The sequence below is a fragment of the Diaphorina citri genome, unplaced genomic scaffold (assembly GCF_000475195.1).
Source record: "Diaphorina citri unplaced genomic scaffold, Diaci psyllid genome assembly version 1.1 scaffold1, whole genome shotgun sequence".
In the NCBI taxonomy this organism is placed as follows: Eukaryota; Metazoa; Arthropoda; class Insecta; order Hemiptera; family Psyllidae; genus Diaphorina; species Diaphorina citri.
In genome coordinates, this window is record NW_007377440.1 from 868,640 (window position 1) to 894,966 (window position 26,327).

General features: G+C 41.5%; 1 protein-coding gene and 1 long non-coding RNA gene across 2 annotated transcripts in view; both read left to right on the plus strand.

Moving 5' to 3' along the window:
• The window catches only part of LOC103506661 (multidrug resistance-associated protein 7), a 39,374-nt gene that overhangs the window by 7,253 nt on the left and 5,794 nt on the right, over positions 1-26,327 (plus strand). The window contains exons 12-32 of the mRNA XM_026828952.1: positions 264-469; positions 1,713-1,987; positions 3,049-3,168; positions 5,022-5,295; positions 5,824-5,917; positions 6,278-6,487; positions 7,212-7,336; positions 8,101-8,345; positions 8,974-9,091; positions 9,545-9,862; positions 10,716-10,926; positions 11,293-11,462; positions 12,442-12,664; positions 13,403-13,594; positions 14,390-14,636; positions 18,932-19,057; positions 20,737-20,918; positions 21,363-21,572; positions 22,045-22,183; positions 22,685-22,899; positions 23,897-24,140. Coding sequence (XP_026684753.1) covers positions 264-469; positions 1,713-1,987; positions 3,049-3,168; positions 5,022-5,295; positions 5,824-5,917; positions 6,278-6,487; positions 7,212-7,336; positions 8,101-8,345; positions 8,974-9,091; positions 9,545-9,862; positions 10,716-10,926; positions 11,293-11,462; positions 12,442-12,664; positions 13,403-13,594; positions 14,390-14,636; positions 18,932-19,057; positions 20,737-20,918; positions 21,363-21,572; positions 22,045-22,183; positions 22,685-22,899; positions 23,897-24,140 — 4,144 coding nt within the window. The remainder of the gene's footprint in view (positions 1-263; positions 470-1,712; positions 1,988-3,048; positions 3,169-5,021; positions 5,296-5,823; positions 5,918-6,277; positions 6,488-7,211; positions 7,337-8,100; positions 8,346-8,973; positions 9,092-9,544; positions 9,863-10,715; positions 10,927-11,292; positions 11,463-12,441; positions 12,665-13,402; positions 13,595-14,389; positions 14,637-18,931; positions 19,058-20,736; positions 20,919-21,362; positions 21,573-22,044; positions 22,184-22,684; positions 22,900-23,896; positions 24,141-26,327) is intronic.
• Positions 24,158-25,339, plus strand: LOC113466538. The gene is made up of 3 exons (XR_003390915.1): positions 24,158-24,775; positions 24,865-25,086; positions 25,181-25,339. It is a non-coding gene; the product is annotated as an uncharacterized LOC113466538 (long non-coding RNA).

The window sequence follows — 26,327 nt, forward strand, 5'->3', positions numbered from 1 at the left end:
GTTTCATTACGTTAATTTTTTGACTGACAAAGTTGTACGACTCGAGCCTTTTAGGGCAGTTCGTCTACATTCGATGCCCTTCCGGGCGGATTTTATCTTGAAAGGATAAGGTTCGTTCTCAGAACGGCTGGCTTTCTCCTATTCGTCTTCCTTCTCTCTTCGATTTTGGGGTGATAAGACCCTAGCAGTTAAAGCTCTCGCTATCAAATATCTTGAGAGGGGGAAAAAAACAAACAAACAAACAAAAACAAATTTTCTTACAGTGTGGGTGAGATTGTGAATCACATCAGCACAGATACAGATCGTATCGTGGGAGCCTGTGCTAGTTTCCACGCACTCTGGAGCATTCCCCTGCAGCTTACAGTCACCCTATACCTCCTGTATATGCATCTGGGGGTGGCAGCTTTCACCGGTGTTGTGTTTTCCCTGCTTCTTATTCCGGTCAACAAGGTGATTGCTGATAGGATTGGTAAGTTTTTGTTGGACTCAGTAAAATACATTACTTTCCTTCCTAGATGATAACCAGTCATGTCCCGTCAACAATATAAACTGAGCTACTGACGCTCTCCTAGGCAAATCAGGGATCATACCAGTGTTTTTGATTAGAGGTTTGATTAGAAAATAAGGAAAGTAAAAATAGGGTTTTTGTTTAACAGCCGGGAAAACTATCGGGATACGAACCACGGCCAACGTTGCTTAACTAGGGATATATGCAATGTTATAGGGATGAAATAAGGGAAACATGGGTTAGGTTTCCCTTATTTCATCCCTATAACATCTAGTTGCCAGTGGAGCCAGGGGCCCGCAAGGTTTCACCTTGGGGGGCCCTGGGTAATCATATAATGGAGGCGGGAGGGATATTTAAAGTATATTAAGTAGGTACAATATTTAGGGGCCCCTAAATCTCCCTGCGGGGCTCCTGATTGCCCGGGGGAAGAGGTTTGATTAGAAAATAAAGAAAGTAAAAATAGGGTTTTTGTTTAACAGCCGGGAAAACCATCGGGATACGAACCACGGCCAACGTTGCTTAACTAGCGATATCTGCAATGTTATAGGGATGAAATAAGGGAAACATGGGTTAGGTTTCCCTTATTTCATCCCTATAACATCTAGTTGCCAGTGGAGCCAGGGGCCCGCAAGGTTTCACCTTGGGGGCCCCTGGGTAATCAAATAATGGGGGCGGGAGGGATATTTAAAGTATATTAAGTAGGTACAATATTTAGGGGCCCCTAAATCTCCCTGCGGGGCTCCTGATTGCCCGGGGTATATGCGCCAATCGGGCGTAGTCTAAACGCCTGTTCCCACTTGTTCGGAAAAAAATTGTGTCTTGTGTAGTGCGAACACTCCCATTTAAGTTACATTACTTTCAGAACATTTCGGAAAAAAATCGGATGAAACTCACGACACTTGGGAACGGGCCTTATTATATGTTCTATTTCCCATTACAGCCTCATACAGCAGCTCTAACATGACGGAGAAGGACGAACGAGTTCGGCTCATGTCGGAAATCCTGCGGGGGATTCGCAGTAGATATGCGCCAATCGGCCGTAGTCTAAATGCCTGTTCCCACTTGTTCGGAAAAAATCGTGTCGTGTGTAGTGCGAACACTCTCATTTAAGTTACATTACTTTCAGAACATTTCGGAAAAAAATGGGATGAAACTCACGACAGTTGGGAACGGGCCTTAATATATGTTCTATTTCCTATTACAGCCTCATACAGCAGCTCTAACATGACGGAGAAGGACGAACGAGTTCGGCTCATGTCGGAAATCCTGCGGGGGATTCGCAGTATCAAGCTGTACGCCTGGGAGAAATTCTTCACCGCCCGCGTGAATCGAACCCGGGCCCGCGAACTGTACTACCTCAAGTGGCGCAAGTATTTGGACGCCTTATGTGTGTATTTCTGGGCCACTACCCCGGTGTCCATGTCACTGCTGACGTTCTCTGCGTATGTTATGCTGGGGAACCCTCTGACTGCAGCTACGGTGAGTGAAGGGATGAAGTTTGTGTTGAAATTTTATTGCTTCTGTCCTGTCTTATTTCTCCCTTCACTTTCGGGACGATAAGAACTTCGTAGTATTGTTACAGTTTCCTCTATCAAACCTCTTGAATTCTCGGAACGGCTGGCTTTCTTCTATCCTGTCTTCCTTCTCTCTTCGGTTTCCGGACGATAAGATCTTAGCAGTTACAGTTCCCTCTATCTAATTGTTCCATTTTTTATTATCTAATTTTAATAAATAAATAAATAAATGCAGTTTCTTTGTGTTATTATATCACAACTTTGGTGCTCACTGCAGCATTGTAGGATTTTCCCAATATCCAGGTCTTATGTGCACCGCACTAACAACCACTGAGGTATAATGGAACACGGTGTTCTAGGCTGACAGTTTAAATAAAGCACTACTTCTCATACTTAAAAAGAAGAACGCTGGTCACATTTGTCGTTTTAAGATAAATACACTTTGCTAGGTAACTTTTATGAATATAATAAACACAATTTGCAAACTTTTATGAATTGGTTTTGACTCGAACCCCTAACCTCCGGATTAGATTTCGACGGTAATAATGGGTGTAATTTATTCCCTGTATGTTAATGCCTATGTCATTCTCTACCGTTGTACGATACATACACTTTGTTAACTTTTATGAATTATTTTTTGGACTCGAACCACTACACCACAATTTGCTAACTTTTCTGAATTAATAAACACAATTTGCAAACTTTTATGAATTGGTTTTGACTCGAACCCCTAACCTCCGGATTCGATTTCGACGGTAATAATGGGTGTAATTTATTCCCTGTAAGTTAATGCCTATGTCATTCTCTACCGTTGTACGATACATACACTTTGTTAACTTTTATGAATTATTTTTTGGACTCGAACCACTAACCTCCGGACTCTATGTCGACTGAAACTAATGGTTGTAACTTATTCGCCAGGTATTCACCAGTATGGCGCTACTGAATATGCTGATAGGACCACTCAACGCTTTGACCTCCGGATTCCATTTCGACTGAAACTAATGGTTGTAACTTATTCGCCAGGTATTCACCAGTATGGCGCTACTGAATATGCTGATAGGACCACTCAACGCTTTCCCCTGGGTACTGAACGGACTGACAGAAGCCTGGGTCTCAGTGAAGAGAGTGCAGAAGCTATTAGACGTAAGTATCTCCCCGTACTCCTCATAATATTTCAAAATATTAAACGGTTAAGCGAGTGATATCTGGGATAAGGTTATCCCAGAAGATCCTTTGTTCGATTCCCACCATCGCATCGACAGGTATTTGCGTCACCTAACTTTCCTTATGGTATTGGATTTTGCTCCGATGTTAGTAACTACCACATTCTTAAGGTTTTATGTATGCCTTTCGAGGGTCTTCTCCCATAACGTTTTGGATATTTCTAACCGTTCAGTTAGTAGATGTGAAAATCGCCAAAAAGCGGTCAAAAAAATAAACCAATCCCGTGAACCACATGCTAATCCCTTTACCTGTTGTATTCCCTCAGTATCTCTCATAGAAAGCCGTCTCCCAGCTCAAGTGGCCATGAACTTCTCCAACTTCCTCTTCATCTACTGCACCATCGGCACATTCAACTCTCTGACAGCACTGGGCAGAGCTTTCACCTTTGCCATCGGAGGCATTCATGCTGCCACCAAGCTCCACGATCAACTGCTTACCTCTATTATGAAAGCAAGGGTCCTTGTGTTTGATCTGTCACCGATTGGTCGCATTCTAAACCGGTTCTCATCGGATGTGGATACGATTGATGATTCGTTGCCGTTTATTCTCAATATTCTCCCCTCATAATATTTCAAAATATATAAGACCTTGGTTGAACTACGGGGGCAAATGAACTTTTCAGTCCTATCCCAACAGGATAAACAAGGCAAAAAAAAGAGTATCTCTCATTCTTAAGGAGCTACTAGTGAATTTAGTGATAGCGAGGTAGGGAATTTAGCTTCTCAGGAACTAAATAAATAAAATAAATGCCGTTTCTTTGTGTTATTATATCACAACTGTGGTGCTCACTGCTGCATGATAGGATTTTCCAAATATCTCAATAATCCAGCTCCTAATGTTTACCTACCATGCTGGCTGGCACCGGTTTGCTGTGCGCATTTATATTACATATCTAGTAGCTACCCACCTCATAATACTAAAAAATACCTATATAAGACCTTGGTTGAACTACGGGGGCAAAGGAACTTTTCAGTCCTATCCCAGCAGGATAAACAAGGTAAAAAAGAGTATCTCTCATTCCTAAGGAGCTACTAGTGAATTTAGTGATAGCGAGGTAGGGAATATAGCTTCCCAGGAACTAAATAAATAAAATAAATGCCGTTTCTTTGTGTTATTATATCACAACTGTGGTGCTCACTGCTGCATGATAGGATTTTCCACTTTTCAGTCCTATCCCAGCAAGATAAACAAGGTAAAAAAAGAGTATCTCTCATTCCTAAGTAGCTACTAGGGAATTTAGCTTCTCAGGAACTAAATAAATAAAATAAATGCCGTTTCTTTGTGTTGTTGTATCACAACTGTGATGCTCACTGCTGCATGATAGGATTTTCCAAATATCTCAATAATCCGGCTCCTAATGTTTACCTACCATGCTGGCTGGCACCGGTTTGCTGTGCGCATTTATATTACATATCTAGTAGCTACCCATTTTCCTCACTAGGCTGAGTGGGTCCCGTAACAGCCAGTCACGCAATCAATCTTTTGCATGATACAAATTTTTTTACCCCACCGGGAATCGAACCCGGGTTTCCCCCGTGCAAGGCGAGCGCAGTGACCACTACGCCATGGGAGCTGATCCATACATTTTCCTCACTAGGCTGAGTGGGTCCCGTAACAGCCAGTCACGCAATCAATCTTTTGCATGATGCAATTTTTTTTACCCCACCGGGAATCGAACCCGGGTTTCCCCCGTGCAAGGCGAGCGCAGTGACCACTACGCCATGGGAGCTGATCCATACACTTCAATTTAACCCTTCTCATCTTTTCCTCAGCTCCCAGAAACAGACCACACAGCTTACTACTCGCACATCAACAAGCTCAAGTCCAAAGACTCGAATGAAATGGTCATCATCCTCAACGCAACCTTCACATGGCACACGCCCCACTTCATCATGTCCCACATTTCGGCCAGCATCCCTAGGGGCCAACTGACGGGGGTGTGTGGCCCTGTGGGGTCGGGGAAGTCTTCGCTACTCATGGCCATATGTGGGGAGATTGATAAGCAGTCCGGGGTCCTGGGGCTGGGCCCCGATGAAATGGAAAACGGTGAGTTATGTCTCATTCGTAGATTCGTATAAGCTTAACCCATCTTTTGGGGCAGTTGGCCCCCACACCTAAGCCTCAGAGTGGAAAATCAGTTTTTGTCTCCTCTGTGAAGCGAACCCGGGACCTTCTGTATGACAAGCATTTTGCGAATAAACCAACTTTCAAAGCCTGTTGTGTTTCGCCGGTTTAATATTCTGATTTGTCTGTTCTTCTTGCAGGTTTCAGCCTGGTGACTCAGACCCCTTGGTTACATCCTCAGAGTGGAAAATCAAATCAGGTCACAGTGACATGGGACTTCTATAGCCGATGGTCCTCCTTATACCAATACCAACTTGTAGCTCATAGTTTTTTTTTTTTTTTTGAAAATATCCTAACATCAAATATCAAAATATACGAGCCAGGTTTTTGTCTCCTCTGTGAACCAAACCTGGGACTTTCTGTATGACAAGCATTTTACGAATAAACCAACTTTCGAAGCCTGTTGTGTTTCGCCGGTTTAATATTCTGATTTGTCTGTTCTTGTTGCAGGTTTCAGCCTGGTGACTCAGACCCCTTGGTTACAACATGGTACAGTGAGAGACAATATCCTGTTTGGATTGCCCTACGATGAAACCTTCTACAAGTAAGTACTTTATATCGGTGACCTAGTGGTCTAATACCTGTGAACTATTTTGGACCCAAATATTGATTTAAAGACCAATTATGCCAGCATAGTTAGCTTGGTTGAAAGCGCGTCTGCCCTGTAAGCGCTAGGTCGCGGGTTCGATTTCTGCCAGGGGCGGATTTTATCCTGAACGGGTAAGGTTCGTTCTCGGAACGGCTGGCTTTCTCCTATCTTCTCTTCCTTCTCTTTTCGATTTCGTTACGATAAGACCTTGGCAGTTACAGTTCCCTCTAAAGAAAGTTCATTATTATCAAATAAAATAGATTTGAACAGTTTTTAGAGAAATACCTAACAAAATCTTGTTCCTTATAATTTCAGCACGGTACTAGAAGCATGTGCTCTCAAGGCAGATCTACAAACATTACCCGGTGGTGATCTAGCCTGGGTAGGTGAGGGGGGCCTCACATTGAGCGGTGGCCAAAAAGCGCGCCTCTCCCTAGCCCGTGCTGTGTATCAAAACAAAGACATCTTCCTATTGGACGATATTTTGGCGGCCCTGGATGCGACAGTAGCAAGTCATGTGTTCAGGTAACCTTTGCTGGATTTTTTTTTTTTTACTTTCTATTAAGGACCTTTACTGTAGGGAACTTGTAGAAGGTAATGAGAAAGTATTGCAATCGGTCCATTTTTTTTTTTTTTTTTTTTTTTCTTTTTTTTTTTTTCTTCTCATTTTCTTTTATTTTATTAATATTGTTGTAATTTTAATGTTTCTCTGTTTATACATATTTGTATACTTTTGTCTTGTGTTTAACAACCCTTTTTGGTGGATTTTACCAATGACTTAATGAGAGATTTTAACCAATGGGAGGATTTTTAATGATCTAAAAGGAGTTTTTAATGATCCAAACAAAAACTCCTATTCGTATCTTTTTTGGATCACTAAAACTCCTTGCTAGATCATTAAAAACTCCTTTTTAGACGATTGAAAATTCTTCCATTAGTGAAATCTCTATACATACTTGTATACTTTTGACTTGTGTTTAACAACCCTTTTTGGTGGATTTTACCAATGACTTAATGAGAGATTTAACTAATGGGAGGATTTTTAATGATCAAAAAGGAGTTTTTAATGATCCAAACAAAAACTCCTATTTGTATCTTTTTTGGATCACTAAAACTCCTTGCTAGATCATTAAAAACTCCTTTTTAGACGATTGAAAATTCTTCCATTAGTGAAATCTCTCATTAAGTCGTTGATGAAATCCACCAGAAAAGCACCAAATAAAAAAATCAATTTTAATTTCAATTTCAGCCAGTGCGTACAGAAACTGTTGCTAGGGAGAGGCAAGACGGTTGTCATGGCAACGCATTTGACGCAATATCTGGTATCTGCGCATCATGTACTGGTCATGTCCAGCGGCTGTCTTGTAGCACAAGGTAAGATAGGGAGAGTAACAAAAGATCTAATCAGATCGCAGTGATAAAGGCCTTAAATACAGAATACTCCAGAATCCAATTCTCATGTAGAATCCTGGACTGACATTAGATACACCCGTAATAGAACTGTTGTATTTGGGGTAAAAAATATGGATAAAAAGTTGATTCCTACTTAAAAAGTTGAACTTTGTGAAGTCATAATTATGTAGTGACATAAGAAGTGACACCAACACATTACACTCTTGTCCCCTGGCGTGATACCGCCTGTACTAAACAATAGGGAAAACAAGCTGGGCCCGTCCCTCCGGGAATTTTTTAGCCTGTAGTTTATTTGATCGTGATTAGAGAAAATCAGTACCTATGTACCTACCTAATTTGTTTAATATTCAGTTTATTATTATTCTTGATTTTGGTAAAAAGACCTTTAATTTGATATATACGTAGGTCGACCAGGTTTGGATAAGTCCTTCTATGGGGACAGAGTGACAGACCCACAGACTGACGACACCGAAGCGAATACAATAAACCGTCCACTATAACTTTTTTTATTACTATCGTAATAATAAAGGAAGGACGGGCTAAAAAGGGGAAACGATCATAAAAAGAGGGGAAATTCTGAAAGGAAAATACAACCATTCTTATTGGCGGGCTTGTTTAGACTGCTGTTTGAACATGGTATTCTATTCTATTATTATTATTCTTCCTAACCTTTTCCTATTTAAATAGGGTCGCCATTCTATTCTATTATATTGTCCCTATTTCAGGTCTGCCCTCACAAGTGCTGCCCAACTACAACGACCTAGCGCTGGGGGTCAGTGACCCGTCTCCCTCCCCTCCTTCCTCCCCCCTACACCATTCTACCTCTAGGTCTTCTAGTCTGGTAGAGAGTGATGTGCATGAAGAGATCACCAGGACGGGAAGTTTGGCGTTCAATGTGTACGCGGCCTATATCCGGGGTGTAGGAACGGTGATGAGTCTGTGTGTACTCGTCTTTTTGATTACGATGCAGGTGAGTTTTTATTTTTACTCTGATAAGTCTTATATCCATCAGTCTGGCGGGGGGACTTTAAACAGTATACCAGTCTAAATTTCCCTTGTTAAAGTAATAGCAAAGGTTGAGTGCGAAGGGCATCCACTCGTAAAATTTGTAGCCAAAACCAAATGTCAGCCCAAAAACCAAAGCAATCACCCTAGTTAGGGCTGTTTTAGAGACTGACGAAAAACACCGACTCTGTTTGTACACGGGAAAAGGTTAAGAAAAAGAAAAAGAAGAAGAAGTTTTATATCCATAAAAATAGTGCTTATTTTTAGCCACCCTTTAGCTTGGAATAGAGCACGTCTGCCGTGTAAGCGTTAGGGGGACGGGTTCTTTTCCCGCCCAGAGCGAACTCTATCCTTAACACATAAGGTCCGTTCTAGGAACGACTGCATTTCTCCTGTCTTGTCCTTCTCTTAGATTTTGGAACGATGAGAAAACTCCGGTGTTACAGTTCCCTCTTTCAAACCTCTTCGGAAATAAGACAAGAATAGAATAGAGCAGGACTTGTACTCTTCGATAGAGACTATTGAGCCTCTTTATTTCAGGAGTAGGGTTCTGATATTAAGTGTGTCTCAGAAACAAATGTGTTGGGTTTCAGCTGACAAAGAACGGAGGTGATTGGTGGTTCTCCTATTGGCTGATTCATCAGAACCAGACTGAGCCACCCAGCAATACAACAGAGGGGATCGAGAACTATCCAGTAATTCTAAATATGGGTAAAGTATCAAACTCTAACCCCCGGGTCCACAAAGTGAGTTTAAACTTGTTTTGTACACCCGACCTTCATAAATAGATGTTCAAATTGATTGAATGGGTACTAACTTTTAGACTTAGCTATGATCATGGTAAACCATTGCGGACATTAAACGGTTAAGCGAGTGATATCTGGGATAAGGTTATCCCAGAAGATCCTTTGTTCGATTCCCACCATCGCATCGACAGGTATTTGCGTCACCTAACTTTCCTTATGGTATTGGATTTTGCTCCGATGTTAGTAACTACCACATTCTTAAGGTTTTATGTATGCCTTTCGAGGGTCTTCTCCCATAACGTTTTGGATATTTCTAACCGTTCAGTTAGTAGATGTGAAAATCGCCAAAAAGCGGTCAAAAAAATAAACCAATCCCGTGAACCACATGCTAATCCCTTTACCTGTTGTATTCCCTCAGTATCTCTCATAGAAAGCCGTCTCCCAGCTCAAGTGGCCATGAACTTCTCCAACTTCCTCTTCATCTACTGCACCATCGGCACATTCAACTCTCTGACAGCACTGGGCAGAGCTTTCACCTTTGCCATCGGAGGCATCCATGCTGCCACCAAGCTCCACGATCAACTGCTTACCTCTATTATGAAAGCAAGGGTCCTTGTGTTTGATCTGTCACCGGTTGGTCGCATTCTAAACCGGTTCTCATCGGATGTGGATACGATTGATGATTCGTTGCCGTTTATTCTCAATATTCTCCTCGCGTCTTTGTTCAGCGTGCTAGGTGAGCCTTTGATTTAAAATTCAATTATTGAAAAAAAAAAGAAAAAAAAACTTGTTCAGAGCCTTTGCACAAAGTTTGTGGATATCTCAGCATCAGTGTACCTCTTTTTGCAATCAATACCCCCATTTTGCTAGGGAGAATGGCCTAGTGGTCAAGCTCCTTAACGCCTTGGACTTTGGATCTGGAGTTTTTTGGTTCGAGTCCAAATCAAGGCATAAAGTTTATCTAGGTGTATTAAGTGAGGAATGACATTGTTGATAAGCATTTATGTAGCAGTTGTTTCATTGCTACGAAATAAAAACGGCGGTGAAACATTCATTTCTATCGAAAGTCAAAACTTTTTTTTAATAAGTATTAAACATAATATGTTTAATACTTATTAAATATTATTTAAAAATAGTGGTTGACCCGTCCTTTGTACGGGACCACCACACAAACCACACATACACCCACACCCATCACACACACACGGTCGCGCTACGCGCTCCCTGACACGTCCCACAGTGCAGCGTATTAGGCATAACTTTAAACTGCCGCCATTTTGAATCAGGATGGAATGTGACGATTTTAATTAGCCTATGTCACCCCGAGTACTCTTCTTAACAACCACAAAAAATTTCATCAAAATCGGTCCAGCCGTTTTTGCGTGAAAAGAGGACAACCAAAGGTCTATTTAGCGTAACAGAAAGACATACATACAGACAGACAGACAGACAGAAATTTTTCTAATGTGATTTTTGGGATCGGGGATGCATAAGGAGTAAGAATAACTAAAAATTTCAAGATTCTAAGCAATGTACAGACAAATCTACAATTTTATTTATATAGATTCCTCTTTTTTTATCTCCCTCAGGTGCCATGATCATCATCGTGTACAGCTTACCCTGGCTCATCCTGGTACTGCTTCCCCTCATCCCATTATACCACCGTCTCCAGAACCACTACAGGAATACGTCCAGAGAGGTCAAACGTCTCTCTAGCAAATCCCTGTCACCCCTCTACTCTCACTTCAATGAAACTCTACAGGGACTATCCTCCGTGCGTGCTTATCGTGCTGTGGCCAGGTAAGGTTTTATACTTTCATAAACACCCTGTTTAAGAGAAGTGTATTAATAGACATTTTTTGCAACCAAAATTCGTGTCCCGTTTTGTATGTACAGAGTTCAGTTAATTTTGGTAGGAAAAACTCGCTATTATTTTAACCCCAAGTTTTATGGACCAGTTTACGGCCCAAGTCGGTCCAATTTTGCAGAAAGTTTATTTCAAAGATGTAGGTCAGAAGTGTCCCTGCGTCGTGGTTCGAGAAATGTACGGTTCGACTCGTATCTAGGACTGGTCTGTTATTCACAGAAATATCATTTTTTCCGTACTGTAGTTCAAAGAGCTAATAATAGATACTCTTATGTAATAAATACGTTATCTCTGTTCAGATTCAAGCGAGAAAACGAAGACAAGTTGGAGAATAATCAGAAAGCCCGCTTCGCTTCGGCCATCATACAGAACTGGTTAGGACTAAGACTTCAAATGATTGGAGTACTGGTTGTAGCGGGTGTGGGGGTTGTAGCTCTTGTACAACATCACCATCAAATGGCCAATCCCGGTGAGTAGAAATGGACCATTTTCTAACATTTGACTAAAAGTTGCCAACAGGTTGTTTGTTCTTGGTTCAATTCCCGGCTGGATCTTTTTTTTGTGTAGGATCTCCTGGAAGAGCTCTTCCAACTGTCCATAACCAAAACACCTATGGAATTTGGAATACCCACATATTAAACATTTATAAATTAATGACTTGATTGGTTTCTTGTAATGCTCTGAGTACCACCAAAGCTATGGTAATGATTAATGACAAATCTTTGCTAAACTCACAGTTGATTTTCAAAGGATTAAATAATCAATACCATTAGATCCAATCAATAATTTCCTTGCAATATTTGTACACTTTAATAAGACATAGTGCAATAGTCCTAAACTATAATGGACGCGGCACACAAGGGATCAGGAAGAGACCACCTTAACATAATAAGACAATAATATTACAAGTATGTAACTAAATACTATTATTTAATTACAGCCCTGGTAGGTTTGGCGGTATCCTATGCTCTCTCCCTTACTTCAGTACTTAGCTCCCTTATCAACTCCATGACAGAGACAGAGAAAGAAATGGTGGCCGTAGAGAGAGTGACAGAGTACATCAATATCAGTCTTTTTTTTTGTGTAGGATCTCCTGGAAGAGCTCTTCCAACTGTCCATAACCAAAACACCTATGGAATTTGGAATAGCCACATATTAAACATTTATAAATTGGTTTCTTGTACTGCTCTGAGTACCACCAAAGCTATGGTAATGATTAATGACAAATCTTTGCTAAACTCACAGTTGATTTTCAAAGGATTAAATAATCAATACCATTAGATCCAATCAATAATTTCCTTGCAATGTTTGTACACTTTAATAAGACACAGTGCAATAGTCCTAAACTATAATGGACGCGACACACAAGGGATCAGGAAGAGACCGCCTTAACATAATAAGACAATAATATTACAAGTATGTAACTATATACTATTATTTCATTACAGCCCTGGTAGGTTTGGCGGTATCCTATGCTCTCTCCCTTACCTCAGTACTTAGCTCCCTTATCAACTCCATGACAGAGACAGAGAAAGAAATGGTGGCCGTAGAGAGAGTGACAGAGTACATCAATATCAGCAAGGAAGAAGATCGGGTACTTAGTGTTAAGCTACCGTATGCGTGGCCAGCGTCTGGAGTGGTACAATTCAATAATGTTCAACTCAGATACAGGTGAGTTGATTTCAGTTTAGGAATGCATATTGGTATTAGGAATGTACGTAGAGTGAGTTATAAAAACGAACTACTCAGTCAATGAGTCAGATCACCCTCATTCAAATTACATTGTCTACAAGACATTCGGAAAAAATCGGAAGAAACTCACGACAAGTGGGAACGGGCTCATTCACTGAGTAGTTCACCGAAAGAAAAAAAAATCTTATAATTTACTCACTATTTTACATCTTTTTTCTTTGCCTTTTCCCGTGTTTAGACGGGTTCGGCGTACATATTGGTATTAGGAATGTACGTAGAGTGAGTTATAAAAACGAACTACTCAGTCAATGAGTCAGATCAGTCTCATTCAAATTACATTGTCTACAAGACATTCGGAAAAAATCGGAAGAAACTCACGACAAGTGGGAACGGGCTCTTACTCTTCAACTGCCTTCAAGTACATAAAGGGAGGGTGTTAGGATTTGACTCATTCACTGAGTAGCTCACCGAAAGAAAAAAAAATCTTATAATTTACTCACTATTTTACATCTTTTTTCTTTGCCTTTTCCCGTGTTTAGACGGGTTCGGCGTTTTTCGTGAGCCCTCAATTAGCCCTAGGGTGATCGCTTTTGAACTGACATTTGTTTTTGGCAACAAAATTTTACGAGTGGATGCTCTTCGCACTCAACCTTTGCTAATTCTTTAGCAAGTCGCTATTTTACATAATCTCTAGTATTATGTATTTCTTCATTCTAGATCTCAACTAAGTCTTTCACTCAAGATGGTCTCGTTTGAAACTCTGCCCGCTGAGAAGATCGGTGTTGTAGGTCGGACAGGAGCCGGTAAGAGTTCTCTGCTGGTGGCTTTGTTTCGACTGACGGAAATCAGCGGTGGCACTATCTATGTCGACAAGATCAATATTGCCAATGTGTCATTGCCGGATCTGAGGTTCGTACATGCTTATCCCTTGCAGTGGTAAACGCGTTGGACTTTGGATCTGGAGGTTGGTGGTTCGAGTCCATTCCAAGTAAAGTTCTAGGTGTAATAATTGGAGGTATGAATTGGAGGAATAATTGGAGGGATGTAATAATTGAAAACCATCAAGAAAAGAAAGGCAAACTGGTTGGGGCATATTTTACGCCGAGACTGCATACAAAGAAGAATCATGGAAGACAAAATCGAAGGAAAAAGAGGTAGAGGTAGAAGAAAATTTGGTATGTTATCGGATATCCTGAAGGGCAAATCATATGCAGAGTTAAGAGAGGATGCACAAGATAGAGAAAAGTGGAGAAAGTTGTACTGATACCTGTCCTTGGACAGATTTACAAATATATATAGATAATAATTGGAGAACGATATTTGTGACAAGCATTTGAGTATGCTTAACACAATTAAAAATTCCTTACAGTTTTGTCCCGTACAATAATATAACAGTCGCTGCTGATATAACTGCAGGTCCATAGGATTCGAACCCGTTTATGAATTCAATGACTTTGCTAAGTTATGTAGGTTTTTTTTTTCTTTTTTTTTACATTGGTTTGGCACTAAGCCTAAGACACTCGCTTGGTAAGTGGAAGGGCGTGGGTGTGAATCCTAACCGAGGCACAATTTTCATACGCGTATGTTTTACACGTATTTTCCAGTGACCTGCTTAATTTTCATCAGTGCAATAGAAAACAGAATACGTACAATATGCACTATTGTGTGTTCAGCCTTGACATCCCATTTTCTTTCCTCTCATAGGTCCCGATTTTTCGTCATCCCTCAAGATCCGTTCCTGTTTTCGGGCACGATCCGTCAGAATTTGGACCCGAACAAAAGATACCGGGACTCGGAAATTTGGACCGCCCTGCAGAAATGTCACCTGATTCCTGTTGTGAAAAAACTAGGCGGTCTCAATGCAACGCTTACGCATGAAGGAACCAACCTCTCCAATGGACAGAAGCAGCTCATGTGTTTAGTGCGAGCACTCCTACAGAATGCCAAGGTATTTTAAACGATGTTTCTGAGCATTCTGTGGAGGTGATTTGGGACCGTTCTGATTTGGAGATGATTTCGGAGCATTCGGATTAGGAGGTGATTTCGGAGCATTCGTATTAGGTGGTGATTTCGGAGCATTTGGATTAGGAGGTGATTTCGGAGCATTCGGATTAGGAGGTGATTTCGGAGCATTCGTATTAGGTGGTGATTTCGGAGCATTTGGATTAGGAGGTGATTTCGGAGCATTTTGATTAGGAGGTGATTTGGGAGCATTCTGAGGTGGAGGTGATTTGGGACCGTTCTGATTTGGAGATGATTTCGGAGCATTCGGATTAGGAGGTGATTTCGGAGCATTCGGAGTAGGAGGTGATTTCGGAGCATTTGGATTAGGAGGTGATTTCGGAGCATTCGGATTAGGAAGTGATTTCGGAGCATTTGGATTAGGAGGAGATTTCGGAGCATTTGGATTAGGAGGAGATTTCGGAGCATTCGGATTAGGAGGAGATTTCGGAGCATTTGGATTAGGAAGAGTTTTCGGAGCATTTGGTTTAGGAGGAGATTTCGGAGTATTCGGATTAGGAGGAGATTTTGGAGCATTTGGATTAGGAGGAGATTTCGGAGCATTTGGATTAGGAGGTGATTTCGGAGCATTTGGATTAGGAGGTGATTTCGGAGCATTTGGATTAGTAGGTGATTTCGGAGCATTTGGATTTGGAGGAGATTTCGGAGCATTCGGATTAGGAGGTGATTTCGGAGCATTTGGATTAGGAGGTGATTTCGGAGCATTTGGATTAGGATGTGATTTCGGAGCATTTGGATTAGGAGGTGATTTCGGAGCATTTGGATTAGGAGGTGATTTCGGAGCATTCGGATTAGGATGTAATTTCGGAGCATTTTGATTAGGAGGTGATTTGGGAGCATTCTGAGGTGGAGGTGATTTGGGACCGTTCGGATTAGGAGGTGATTTCGGAGCATTCGGATTAGGAGGTAATTTCGGAGCATTCGGAATAGGAGGTGATTTCGGAGCATTTGGATTAGGAGGTGATTTCGGAGCATTTGGATTAGGATGTGATTTCGGAGCATTTGCATTAGGATGTGATTTCGGAGCATTCTGATTAGGAGGAGATTTCGGAGCATTTGGATTAGCAGGTAATTTCGGAGCATTCGGAGTAGGAGGTGATTTCGGAGCATTCGGATTAGGAGGTGATTTCGGAGCATTCGGAATAGGATGTGATTTCGGAGCATTTGGATTAGGAGGTGATTTCGGAGCATTTGGATTAGGAGGTGATTTCGGAGCATTCGGATTAGGATGTGATTTCGGAGCATTTGGATTAGGAAGTGATTTCGGAGCATTTGGATTAGGAGGTGATTTCGGAGCATTTGGATTAGGAGGTGATTTCGGAGCATTTGGATTAGGATTTGATTTATGATTTTGGAGAATTCTGTGGTGGTGATTTTGGAGCATTCTGAGGTGAAGGTGATTTCGGAGCATTCTGAGGTGAAGGTGATTTCGGAGCATTTTGAGGTGGTGATGATTTTGGAGCATTCTGAGGTGGTGATGATTTTGGAGCATTCTGTGGTGATGATTTTGGAGCATTCTGTGGTGGAGGTGATTTGGGAGCATTCTGTGGTGGAGGTGATTTGGGAGCATTCTGTGGTGATTTTAAAGCATTCTGTGGTGGTGATTTCGGAACACTCTGTGGTGTAGGTGATTTCGGAGCATTCTGAGGTGGTGATGATTTTGGAGCATTCTGTGGTGGAGGTGATTTGGGAGCATTATGTGGTGGAGGTGATTTGGGAGCATTCTGTGGTGATTTTAAAGCATTCTGTGGTGGTGATTTCGGAACACTCTGTGGTGTAGGTGATTTCGGAGCATTCTGAGGTGGTGATGATTTTGGAGCATTCTGTGGTGGAGGTGATTTGGGAGCATTATGTGGTGGAGGTGATTTGGGAGCATTCTGTGGTGGTGATTTTAAAGCATTCTGTGGTGGTGTTTTTGGAACACTCTGTGTTGGTGATTTGAGAGCATTCTGTGGTAAAGGTGATTTCGGAGCATTCTGTGGTGGTGATTTTGAAGTATTCTGTGGTGGTGATTTCGGAGCATTCTGTGGTGATGATTTTGGAGCATTCTGTGGTGGTGATTTTGGAGCATTCTGAGGTGGTGATTTTGGAGCATTCTGAGGTGAAGGTGATTTCGGAGCATTCTGAGGTGAAGGTGATTTCGGAGCATTCTGAGGTGGTGATGATTTTGGAGCATTTTGTTGTGATGATTTTGGAGCATTCTGTGGTGGAGGTGATTTGGGAGCATTCTGTGGCGGTGGTTTGGGAACATTCTGAGGTGAAGGTGGTTTGGGAGCATTCTGAGGTGAAGGTGATTTCGGAGCATTCTGTGGTGTAGGTGATTTCGGAGCATTCTGAGGTGGTGATGATTTTGGAGCATTATGTGGTGGAGGTGATTTGGGAGCATTCTGTGGTGGTGATTTTAAAGCATTCTGTGGTGGTGATTTTGGAACACTCTGAGGTGGTGATTTGAGAGCATTCTGTGGTGGTGATTTTGGAGCATTCTGAGGTGGTGATTTCGGAGCATTCTGTGGTGATGATTTTGGAGCATTCTGTGGTGGTGATTTTGGAGCATTCTGAGGTGGTTGGTGGTGATTTCGGAGCATTCTGAGGTGAAAGTGATTTTGGAGCATTCTGTGGTGGTGATTTTGGAGCATTCTGTGGTGTTGATTTCAAAGCATTCTGTGGTGGTGATTTCGGAGCATTCTGTGGTGGTGATTTCGGAGCATTCTGAGTTGGTGATTTTGGAGCATTCTGTGGTGGTGATTTTGGAGCATTCTGTGGTGTTGATTTCAAAGCATTCTGTGGTGGTGATTTCGGAGCATTCTGTGGTGGTGATTTCGGAGCATTCTGTGGTGGTGATTTTGGAGCATTCTGAGGTGAAGGTGATTTCGGAGCATTCTGTGGTGGTGATTTTGGAGCATTCTGTGGTGATGATTTTGGAGAATTCTGTGGTAGTGATTTTGGAGCATTCTGAGGTGAAGGTGATTTCGGAGCATTCTGAGGTGGTGATGATTTTGGAGCATTCTGAGATGGTGATGATTTTGGAACATTCTGAGGTGGTAATGATTTTGGAGCATTCTGAGATGGTGATGATTTTGGAGCATTCTGTGGTGATGATTTTGGAGCATTCTGTGGTGGAGGTGATTTGGGAGCATTCTGTGGTGGTGATTTTAAAGCATTCTGTGGTGGTGATTTCGGAACACTCTGTGGTGTAGGTGATTTCGGAGCATTCTGAGGTGGTGATGATTTTGGAGCATTCTGTGGTGGAGGTGATTTGGGAGCATTATGTGGTGGAGGTGATTTGGGAGCATTCTGTGGTGGTGATTTTAAAGCATTCTGTGGTGGTGTTTTTGGAACACTCTGTGTTGGTGATTTGAGAGCATTCTGTGGTTGAGGTGATTTCGGAGCATTCTGTGGTGGTGATTTTGAAGCATTCTGTGGTGGTGATTTCGGAGCATTCTGTGGTGATGATTTTGGAGCATTCTGTGGTGGTGATTTTGGAGCATTCTGAGGTGGTGATTTCGGAGCATTCTGTGGTGATGATTTTGGAGCATTCTGTGGTGGTGATTTTGGAGCATTCTGAGGTGAAGGTGATTTCGGAGCATTCTGAGTTGGTGATTTTGCAGCATTCTCTGGTGGTGATTTGGGAGCATTCTGAGGTGGAGGGGATTTTGGTGCATTCTCTGCCGGATATGCAGGGGCTGGTTGAGGATTGGGTTTGTTAATACTTCCAATCTGCGGTGAGTTTGGTTTACTTTTTGATGAATTTTTCTAATGTGATTTTTGGGATCGGGGATGCATAAGGAGTAAGAATAACTAAAAATTTCACGATTCTTTTAAAAATAGTGGTTGACCCGTCCTTTGTACGGGACCACCACACAAACCACACATACACCCACACCCATCACACACACACGGTCACGCTACGCGCTCCCTGACACGTCCCACAGTGCAGCATATTAGGCATAACTTTGAACTGCCGCCATTTTGAATCAGGATGGAATGTGACGATTTTAATTAGCCTATGTTACCCGGAGTAGGTACTTTTCTTAACCACAAAAAATTTCATCAAAATCGGTCCAGCCGTTTTTGCGTGAAAAGAGGACAACCAAAGGTCTATTTAGCGTAACAGAAAGACATACATACAGACAGACAGACAGACAGAAATTTTTCTAATGTGATTTTTGGGATCGGGGATGCATAAGGAGTAAGAATAACTAAAAATTTCAAGATTCTTTGAAGGTGATTTTGGAGCATTCTGAGTTGGTGATTTTGGAGCAATCTCTGGTGGTGATTTGGGAGCATTCTGAGGTGGAGGGGATTTTGGAGCATTCTCTGCCGGATATGCAGGGGCTGGTTGAGGATTGGGTTTGTTAATACTTCCAATCTGCGGTGAGTTTGGTTTACTTTTTGATGAGATTTCGGAGCATTCGGATTAGGAGGAGATTTCGGAGCATTTGGATTAGGAGGAGATTTCGGAGAATTTGGATTAGGAGATTTCGGAGCATTTGGATTAGGAGGTGATTTCGGAGCATTTGGATTAGTAGGTGATTTCGGAGCATTTGGATTAGGAGGTGATTTCGGTGATGATTTTGGAGCATTCTGTTGTGATGATTTTGGAGCATTCTGTGGTGGAGGTGATTTGGGAGCATTCTGTGGTGGTGATTTCGGAACACTCTGTGGTGTATGAGCATTCTGAGGTGGTGATGATTTTGGAGCATTATGTGGTGGAGGTGATTTGGGAGCATTCTGTGGTGGTGATTTTAAAGCATTCTGCCATGCTGCCACCAAGCTCCACGATCAACTGCTTACCTCTATTATGAAAGCAAGGGTCCTTGTGTTTGATCTGTCACCGGTTGGTCGCATTCTAAACCGGTTCTCATCGGATGTGGATACGATTGATGATTCGTTGCCGTTTATTCTCAATATTCTCCTCGCGTCTTTGTTCAGCGTGCTAGGTGAGCCTTTGATTTAAAATTCAATTATTGAAAAAAAAAAGAAAAAAAAACTTGTTCAGAGCCTTTGCACAAAGTTTGTGGATATCTCAGCATCAGTGTACCTCTTTTTGCAATCAATACCCCCATTTTGCTAGGGAGAATGGCCTAGAGGTCAAGTTCCTTAACGCCTTGGACTTTGGCTCTGGAGTTTTTTGGTTCGAGTCCAAATCAAGGCATAAAGTTTATCTCCTAGGTGTATTAAGTGAGGAATGACATTGTTGATAAGCATTTATGTAGCAGTTGTTTCATTGCTACGAAATAAAAACGGCGGTGAAACTGGTCAAGCTCCTTAACGCCTTGGACTTTGGATCTGGAGTTTTTTGGTTCGAGTCCAAATCAAGGCATAAAGTTTATCTAGGTGTATTAAGTGAGGAATGACATTGTTGATAAGCATTTATGTAGCAGTTGTTTCATTGCTACGAAATAAAAACGGCGGTGAAACATTCATTTCTATCGAAAGTCAAAACTTTTTTTTAATAAGTATTAAACATAATATGTTTAATACTTATTAAATATTATTTAAAAATAGTGTTTAATATGTTTAATACTTATATGTTTAATACTTATTAAATAATATGTTTAATACTTATTAAATATTATTTAAAAATAGTGGTTGACCCGTCCTTTGTACGGGACCACCACACAAACCACACATACACCCACACCCATCACACACACACGGTCGCGCTACGCGCTCCCTGACACGTCCCACAGTGCAGCGTATTAGGCATAACTTTAAACTGCCGCCATTTTGAATCAGGATGGAATGTGACGATTTTAATTAGCCTATGTCACCCCGAGTACTCTTCTTAACAACCACAAAAAATTTCATCAAAATCGGTCCAGCCGTTTTTGCGTGAAAAGAGGACAACCAAAGGTCTATTTAGCGTAACACTTGGTTACAACATGGTACAGTGAGAGACAATATCCTGTTTGGATTGCCCTACGATGAAACCTTCTACAAGTAAGTACTTTATATCGGTGACCTAGTGGTATATTACCTGATTTGCTACAGAGAGTATTTAATTCTCCAACTATTCTGACTTTCAGATCACCAGTACTATCGAAGTCGACGCCAGGGAAGAACGAGGTGGGACAAGCTACGCCCAAATCCCCCGACCCTCTTTACTCTCCGCCCTTCACTTCTGTTTTGGACGTGAGTTTTACGCCTGTGGTGCACTCAAGCTAATATCGGACCTGGCTGGATTTGCAGCCCCTCTACTGCTATATCAGCTGGTGAACTATATTACCTGTGAACTATTTTGGACCTAAATATTGATTTAAAGACCAATTATGCCAGCCTAGTTAGCTTGGTTGAAAGCGTGTCTGCCCTGTAAGCGCTAGGACGCGGGTTCGATTTCCGCCAGGGGCGGATTTTATCCTGAACGGGTAAGGTTCGTTCTCGGAACGGCTGGCTTTCTCCTATCTTCTCTTCCTTCTCTTTTCGATTTCGTTACGATAAGACCTTGGCAGTTACAGTTCCTACATATTTCTGGACATGGTCTTCACTTGACTGGAGTGTCCAGAAATATGTATGATATTGTACTTGACCATTATCTCAAACTAAACAAAATAGTTACAGTTCCCTCTAAAGAAAGTTCATTATTATCAAATAAAATAGATTTGAACAGTTTTTAGAGAAATACCTAACAAAATCTTGTTCCCTATAATTTCAGCACGGTACTAGAAGCATGTGCTCTCAAGTCAGATCTACAAACATTACCCGGTGGTGATCTAGCCTGGGTAGGCGAGGGGGGCCTCACATTGAGCGGTGGCCAAAAAGCGCGCCTCTCCCTAGCCCGTGCTGTGTATCAAAACAAAGACATCTTCCTATTGGACGATATTTTGGCGGCCCTGGATGCGACAGTAGCAAGTCATGTGTTCAGGTAACCTTTGCTGGATTTTTTTTTTTTTACTTTCTATTAAGGACCTTTACTGTAGGGAACTTGTAGAAGGTAATGAGAAAGTATTGCAATCGGTCCATTTTTTTTTTTTTTTTTTCTTCTCATTTTCTTTTATTTTATTAATATTGTTGTAATTTTAATGTTTCTCTGTTTATACATACTTGTATACTTTTGACTTGTGTTTAACAACCCTTTTTGGTGGATTTTACCAATGACTTAATGAGAGATTTAACTAATGGGAGGATTTTTAATGATCAAAAAGGAGTTTTTAATGATCCAAACAAAAACTCCTATTTGTATCTTTTTTGGATCACTAAAACTCCTTGCTAGATCATTAAAAACTCCTTTTTAGACGATTGAAAATTCTTCCATTAGTGAAATCTCTCATTAAGTCGTTGATGAAATCCACCAGAAAAGCACCAAATAAAAAAATCAATTTTAATTTCAATTTCAGCCAGTGCGTACAGAAACTGTTGCTAGGGAGAGGCAAGACGGTTGTCATGGCAACGCATTTGACGCAATATCTGGTATCTGCGCATCATGTACTGGTCATGTCCAGCGGCTGTCTTGTAGCACAAGGTAAGATAGGGAGAGTAACAAAAGCTCTAATCAGATCGCAGTGATAAAGGCCTTAAATACAGAATACTCCAGAATCCAATTCTCATGTAGAATCCTGGACTGACATTAGATACACCCGTAATAGAACTGTTGTATTTGGGGTAAAAAATATGGATAAAAAGTTGATTCCTACTTAAAAAGTTGAACTTTGTGAAGTCATAATTATGTAGTGACATAAGAAGTGACACCAACACATTACACTCTTGTCCCCTGGCGTGATACCGCCTGTACTAAAATTTTTCGGAGTTTTGACTTCAGATTTGGATTTTTCACAACTTTTTACGTAGGAATCGACCTTTTATTCATAATTTTTATGTTTAGACGGGTTCGGCGTTTTTCGTGAGCCCTCAATTAGCCCTAGGGTGATCGCTTTTGAACTGACATTTGTTTTTGGCAACAAAATTTTACGAGTGGATGCTCTTCGCACTCAACCTTTGCTAATTCTTTAGCAAGTCGCTATTTTACATAATCTCTAGTATTATGTATTTCTTCATTCTAGATCTCAACTAAGTCTTTCACTCAAGATGGTCTCGTTTGAAACTCTGCCCGCTGAGAAGATCGGTGTTGTAGGTCGGACAGGAGCCGGTAAGAGTTCTCTGCTGGTGGCTTTGTTTCGACTGACGGAAATCAGCGGTGGCACTATCTATGTCGACAAGATCAATATTGCCAATGTGTCATTGTCGGATCTGAGGTTCGTAGGTACATGCTTGTCCCTCGCAGTGGTAAACGCGTTGGACTTTGGATCTGGAGGTTGGTGGTTGGAGTCCAAGTAAAGTTATAAAATTTCTAGGTGTAATAATTGGAGGGTTGTATCTAATAATTGAAAACCATCAAGAAAAGAAAGGCAAACTGGTTGGGGCATATTTTACGCCGAGACTGCATACAAAGAAGAATCATGGAAGCCGGATCTGAGGTTCGTACATGCTTATCCCTTGCAGTGGTAAACGCGTTGGACTTTGGATCTGGAGGTTGGTGGTTCGAGTCCATTCCAAGTAAAGTTCTAGGTGTAATAATTGGAGGTATGAATTGGAGGAATAATTGGAGGGATGTAATAATTGAAAACCATCAAGAAAAGAAAGGCAAACTGGTTGGGGCATATTTTACGCCGAGACTGCATACAAAGAAGAATCATGGAAGATTTGGGAGCATTCTGAGGTGAAGGTGATTTGGGAGCATTCTGAGGTGAAGGTGGTATGTTATCGCGGATATCCCGAGGCAAAATCATATGCAGAGTTAGAGGAGGATGCGCACAAGATAGGGAAAAGTGGAGAACAGTTTGTACCTGGATACCCCTGTCTTGGACACGAATTTACACAATATGTATATAGATGAATACATTGGAGAACGATATTTTGCTGACAAGCATTGAGGTATGCTTAATACCAGCAATTAAGAAATTCCTTACAGTTTTGGTCCGCGTACAGATACATGACAATATTGTCCTTGTTTGTGTGTATTTGTGCTTAGTACCAGGATGTTTCACCAAGTTTGATAGCTTACATCTATGCTTAACACTAAAAAAAAAATAATAATAATAATAATAAAAAAAAAATAATAATAAATAAAATAAAAAAAAAACAATACTAATGATAATATGATAAGATAATATGATAATATAAAGAATACGTACAATATGCACTACCTATTGTGTGTTCAGCCTTGACATCCCATTTTCTTTCCTCTCATAGGTCCCGATTTTTCGTCATCCCTCAAGATCCGTTCCTGTTTTCGGGCACGATCCGTCAGAATTTGGACCCGAACAAAAGATACCGGGACTCGGAAATTTGGACCGCCCTGCAGAAATGTCACCTGATTCCTGTTGTGAAAAAACTAGGCGGTCTCAATGCAACGCTTACGCATGAAGGAACCAACCTCTCCAATGGACAGAAGCAGCTCATGTGTTTAGTGCGAGCACTCCTACAGAATGCCAAGGTATTTTAAACGATACAAATGATGCTTTTAGTGCACCGTGATTGTAATCGATAGAAAAAGCAGTATGTTTTAAAAATAAATCAAACGACATTCCTACACCATTTAAAGTACATCATACAAAATATATTTCAATTAGTAAACTTATTTACTACAATGTAATGAAAAGTCTAGCTACCTTGTTTATTACCCTAAGCTATACAACAACATACATTTCCTGCTAAGTGGAATAAGTCCATTGGTCGGCTGATTCGAGGATTAACCATTCATTCTCATTATGTCTCTCTTTCCGTCACTAGACTTATTTTCATTTTCCTCTTGATCCCGTTGGTTCTCATTATTCGCCTTGTTCTCATCAGGTTGTCTATTCAGTGATTTGATCGCTTTCAAATAGTCTTCGGCTTGTTTGTTTTCCTCTTCAGAAGACAAACCTTCGTTCATCAGCTTCTCGGAATCGTCAATGGGCCTCTTTTTATTATTTGGCCCGGTGTCAGAGGTATTAGCATCTTGTACTGTTTTATTTCCAGAACTTGGGTTGTGTCGTATTGATTGACTAGTAGCTGCTTTTTGTTGTATTGGTGTTTGCCTAGGAGATGTAGGTGCTGAGTCAGTGTCAGATGGATTGTCCGAATCAGGAGGTAATATACTGCTTCTTTTTGTTGTATTGGTGTTTGCCTAGGAGATGTAGGTGCTGAGTCAGTGTCAGATGGATTGTCCGAATCAGGAGGTAATATACTGTCAAGTAAGGATCTTAGGTTACCAGGATGCTCCTTGTTGGAATTATTTGGGATGCTCGGAGATTTTTTACCTGAATCAGAACTATTTTTTGGAACGGAATTTAAAAGAGAATTTCCGCTACCCCCTGGAGACAGCGGTTTTGGGTTACTTTTTGGTACATTCCCAAGGGCTGGTTGTGGATTTGCTCTATTAATACTTCCAATCTGTGGTGGTTTTGAGTAATTTATTGGTGAATTTGCAGGGGCTGATTGAGGATTAGGTTTATTATTGGTCTTGTTCTGTGGTGACGATTTAGGAGCATTCAGGTTCTGAGTAATTTATTGGTGAATTTGCAGGGGCTGATTGAGGATTAGGTTTATTATTGGTCTTGTTCTGTGGTGACGATTTAGGAGCATTCTGTGGTGATGATTTGGGAGCATTCTGAGTTGGTGATTTTGGAGCATTCTGTGGTGGTGATTTTGGAGCATTCTGTGGTGGTGATTTTGGAGCATTCTGAGGTGAAAGTGATTTTGGAGCATTCTGTGGTGTTGATTTCAAAGCATTCTGTGGTGGTGATTTCGGAGCATTCTGTGGTGGTGATTTTGGAGCATTCTGAGGTGAAGGTGATTTCGGAGCATTCTGAGGTGAAGGTGATTTCGGAGCATTTTGAGGTGGTGATGATTTTGGAGCATTCTGAGGTGGTGATGATTTTGGAGCATTCTGTGGTGATGATTTTGGAGCATTCTGTGGTGGAGGTGATTTGGGAGCATTCTGTGGTGGAGGTGATTTGGGAGCATTATGTGGTGGAGGTGATTTGGGAGCATTCTGTGGTGGTGTCTATTGCAGTCACCTTCGGGTGTGCGCTTACGAGTGTATGTGTGTAGTGTGTGTTGTTTGTGGTTTTAGTTTGTTAGGTCGAGCTTGGGTGTCTTACGAGCGCGTTAGTGATGTGGAGTACTTTACTGAGTGCGTGGGGAATGAGTGGTGTGAGGTCTGTGGTTAGGGTGTAGTGGTGTCGGAGCCTAGCAGTTCTCGTTAGGACGAGTGCCTTTATAGTTGGGCTGTTTTTATCTTCTCGGTAGGGTTTTAGTAGTTTGTGGTGTTCTCTAGCTGCGGTAGGGCTCTTTGAGTGTGCGGTGGTGGTGGTGTCGGGCGCTACTGGTGGACTCTGTAGTTAGCATCTAGGTTTTGTTAGAGGTGCCTTAGTTGGGCTTGTGGTCGGAGCTGCTTTTAGTGGCAAATCGGGTGTCTTACGAGAGTTGTTAGTGTTGTGTCTCAAAGGTTTTGTGTGTGGTGGTCGTGGCTTAGCGAGAATTTTAGATGTGGTGGTCTTACGAGGGGTTTAGGTGGCAGGTGGCTGTATTACGCGAGGTGTGTAGTGGAGTGTGTCTTACGAGGTTTGTGTGAGGTCAGTGGTGTAGTCTTACGAGGCTTACGTGGGGATTGTGGGTGTCGCTCACGAACGGCTTTAGT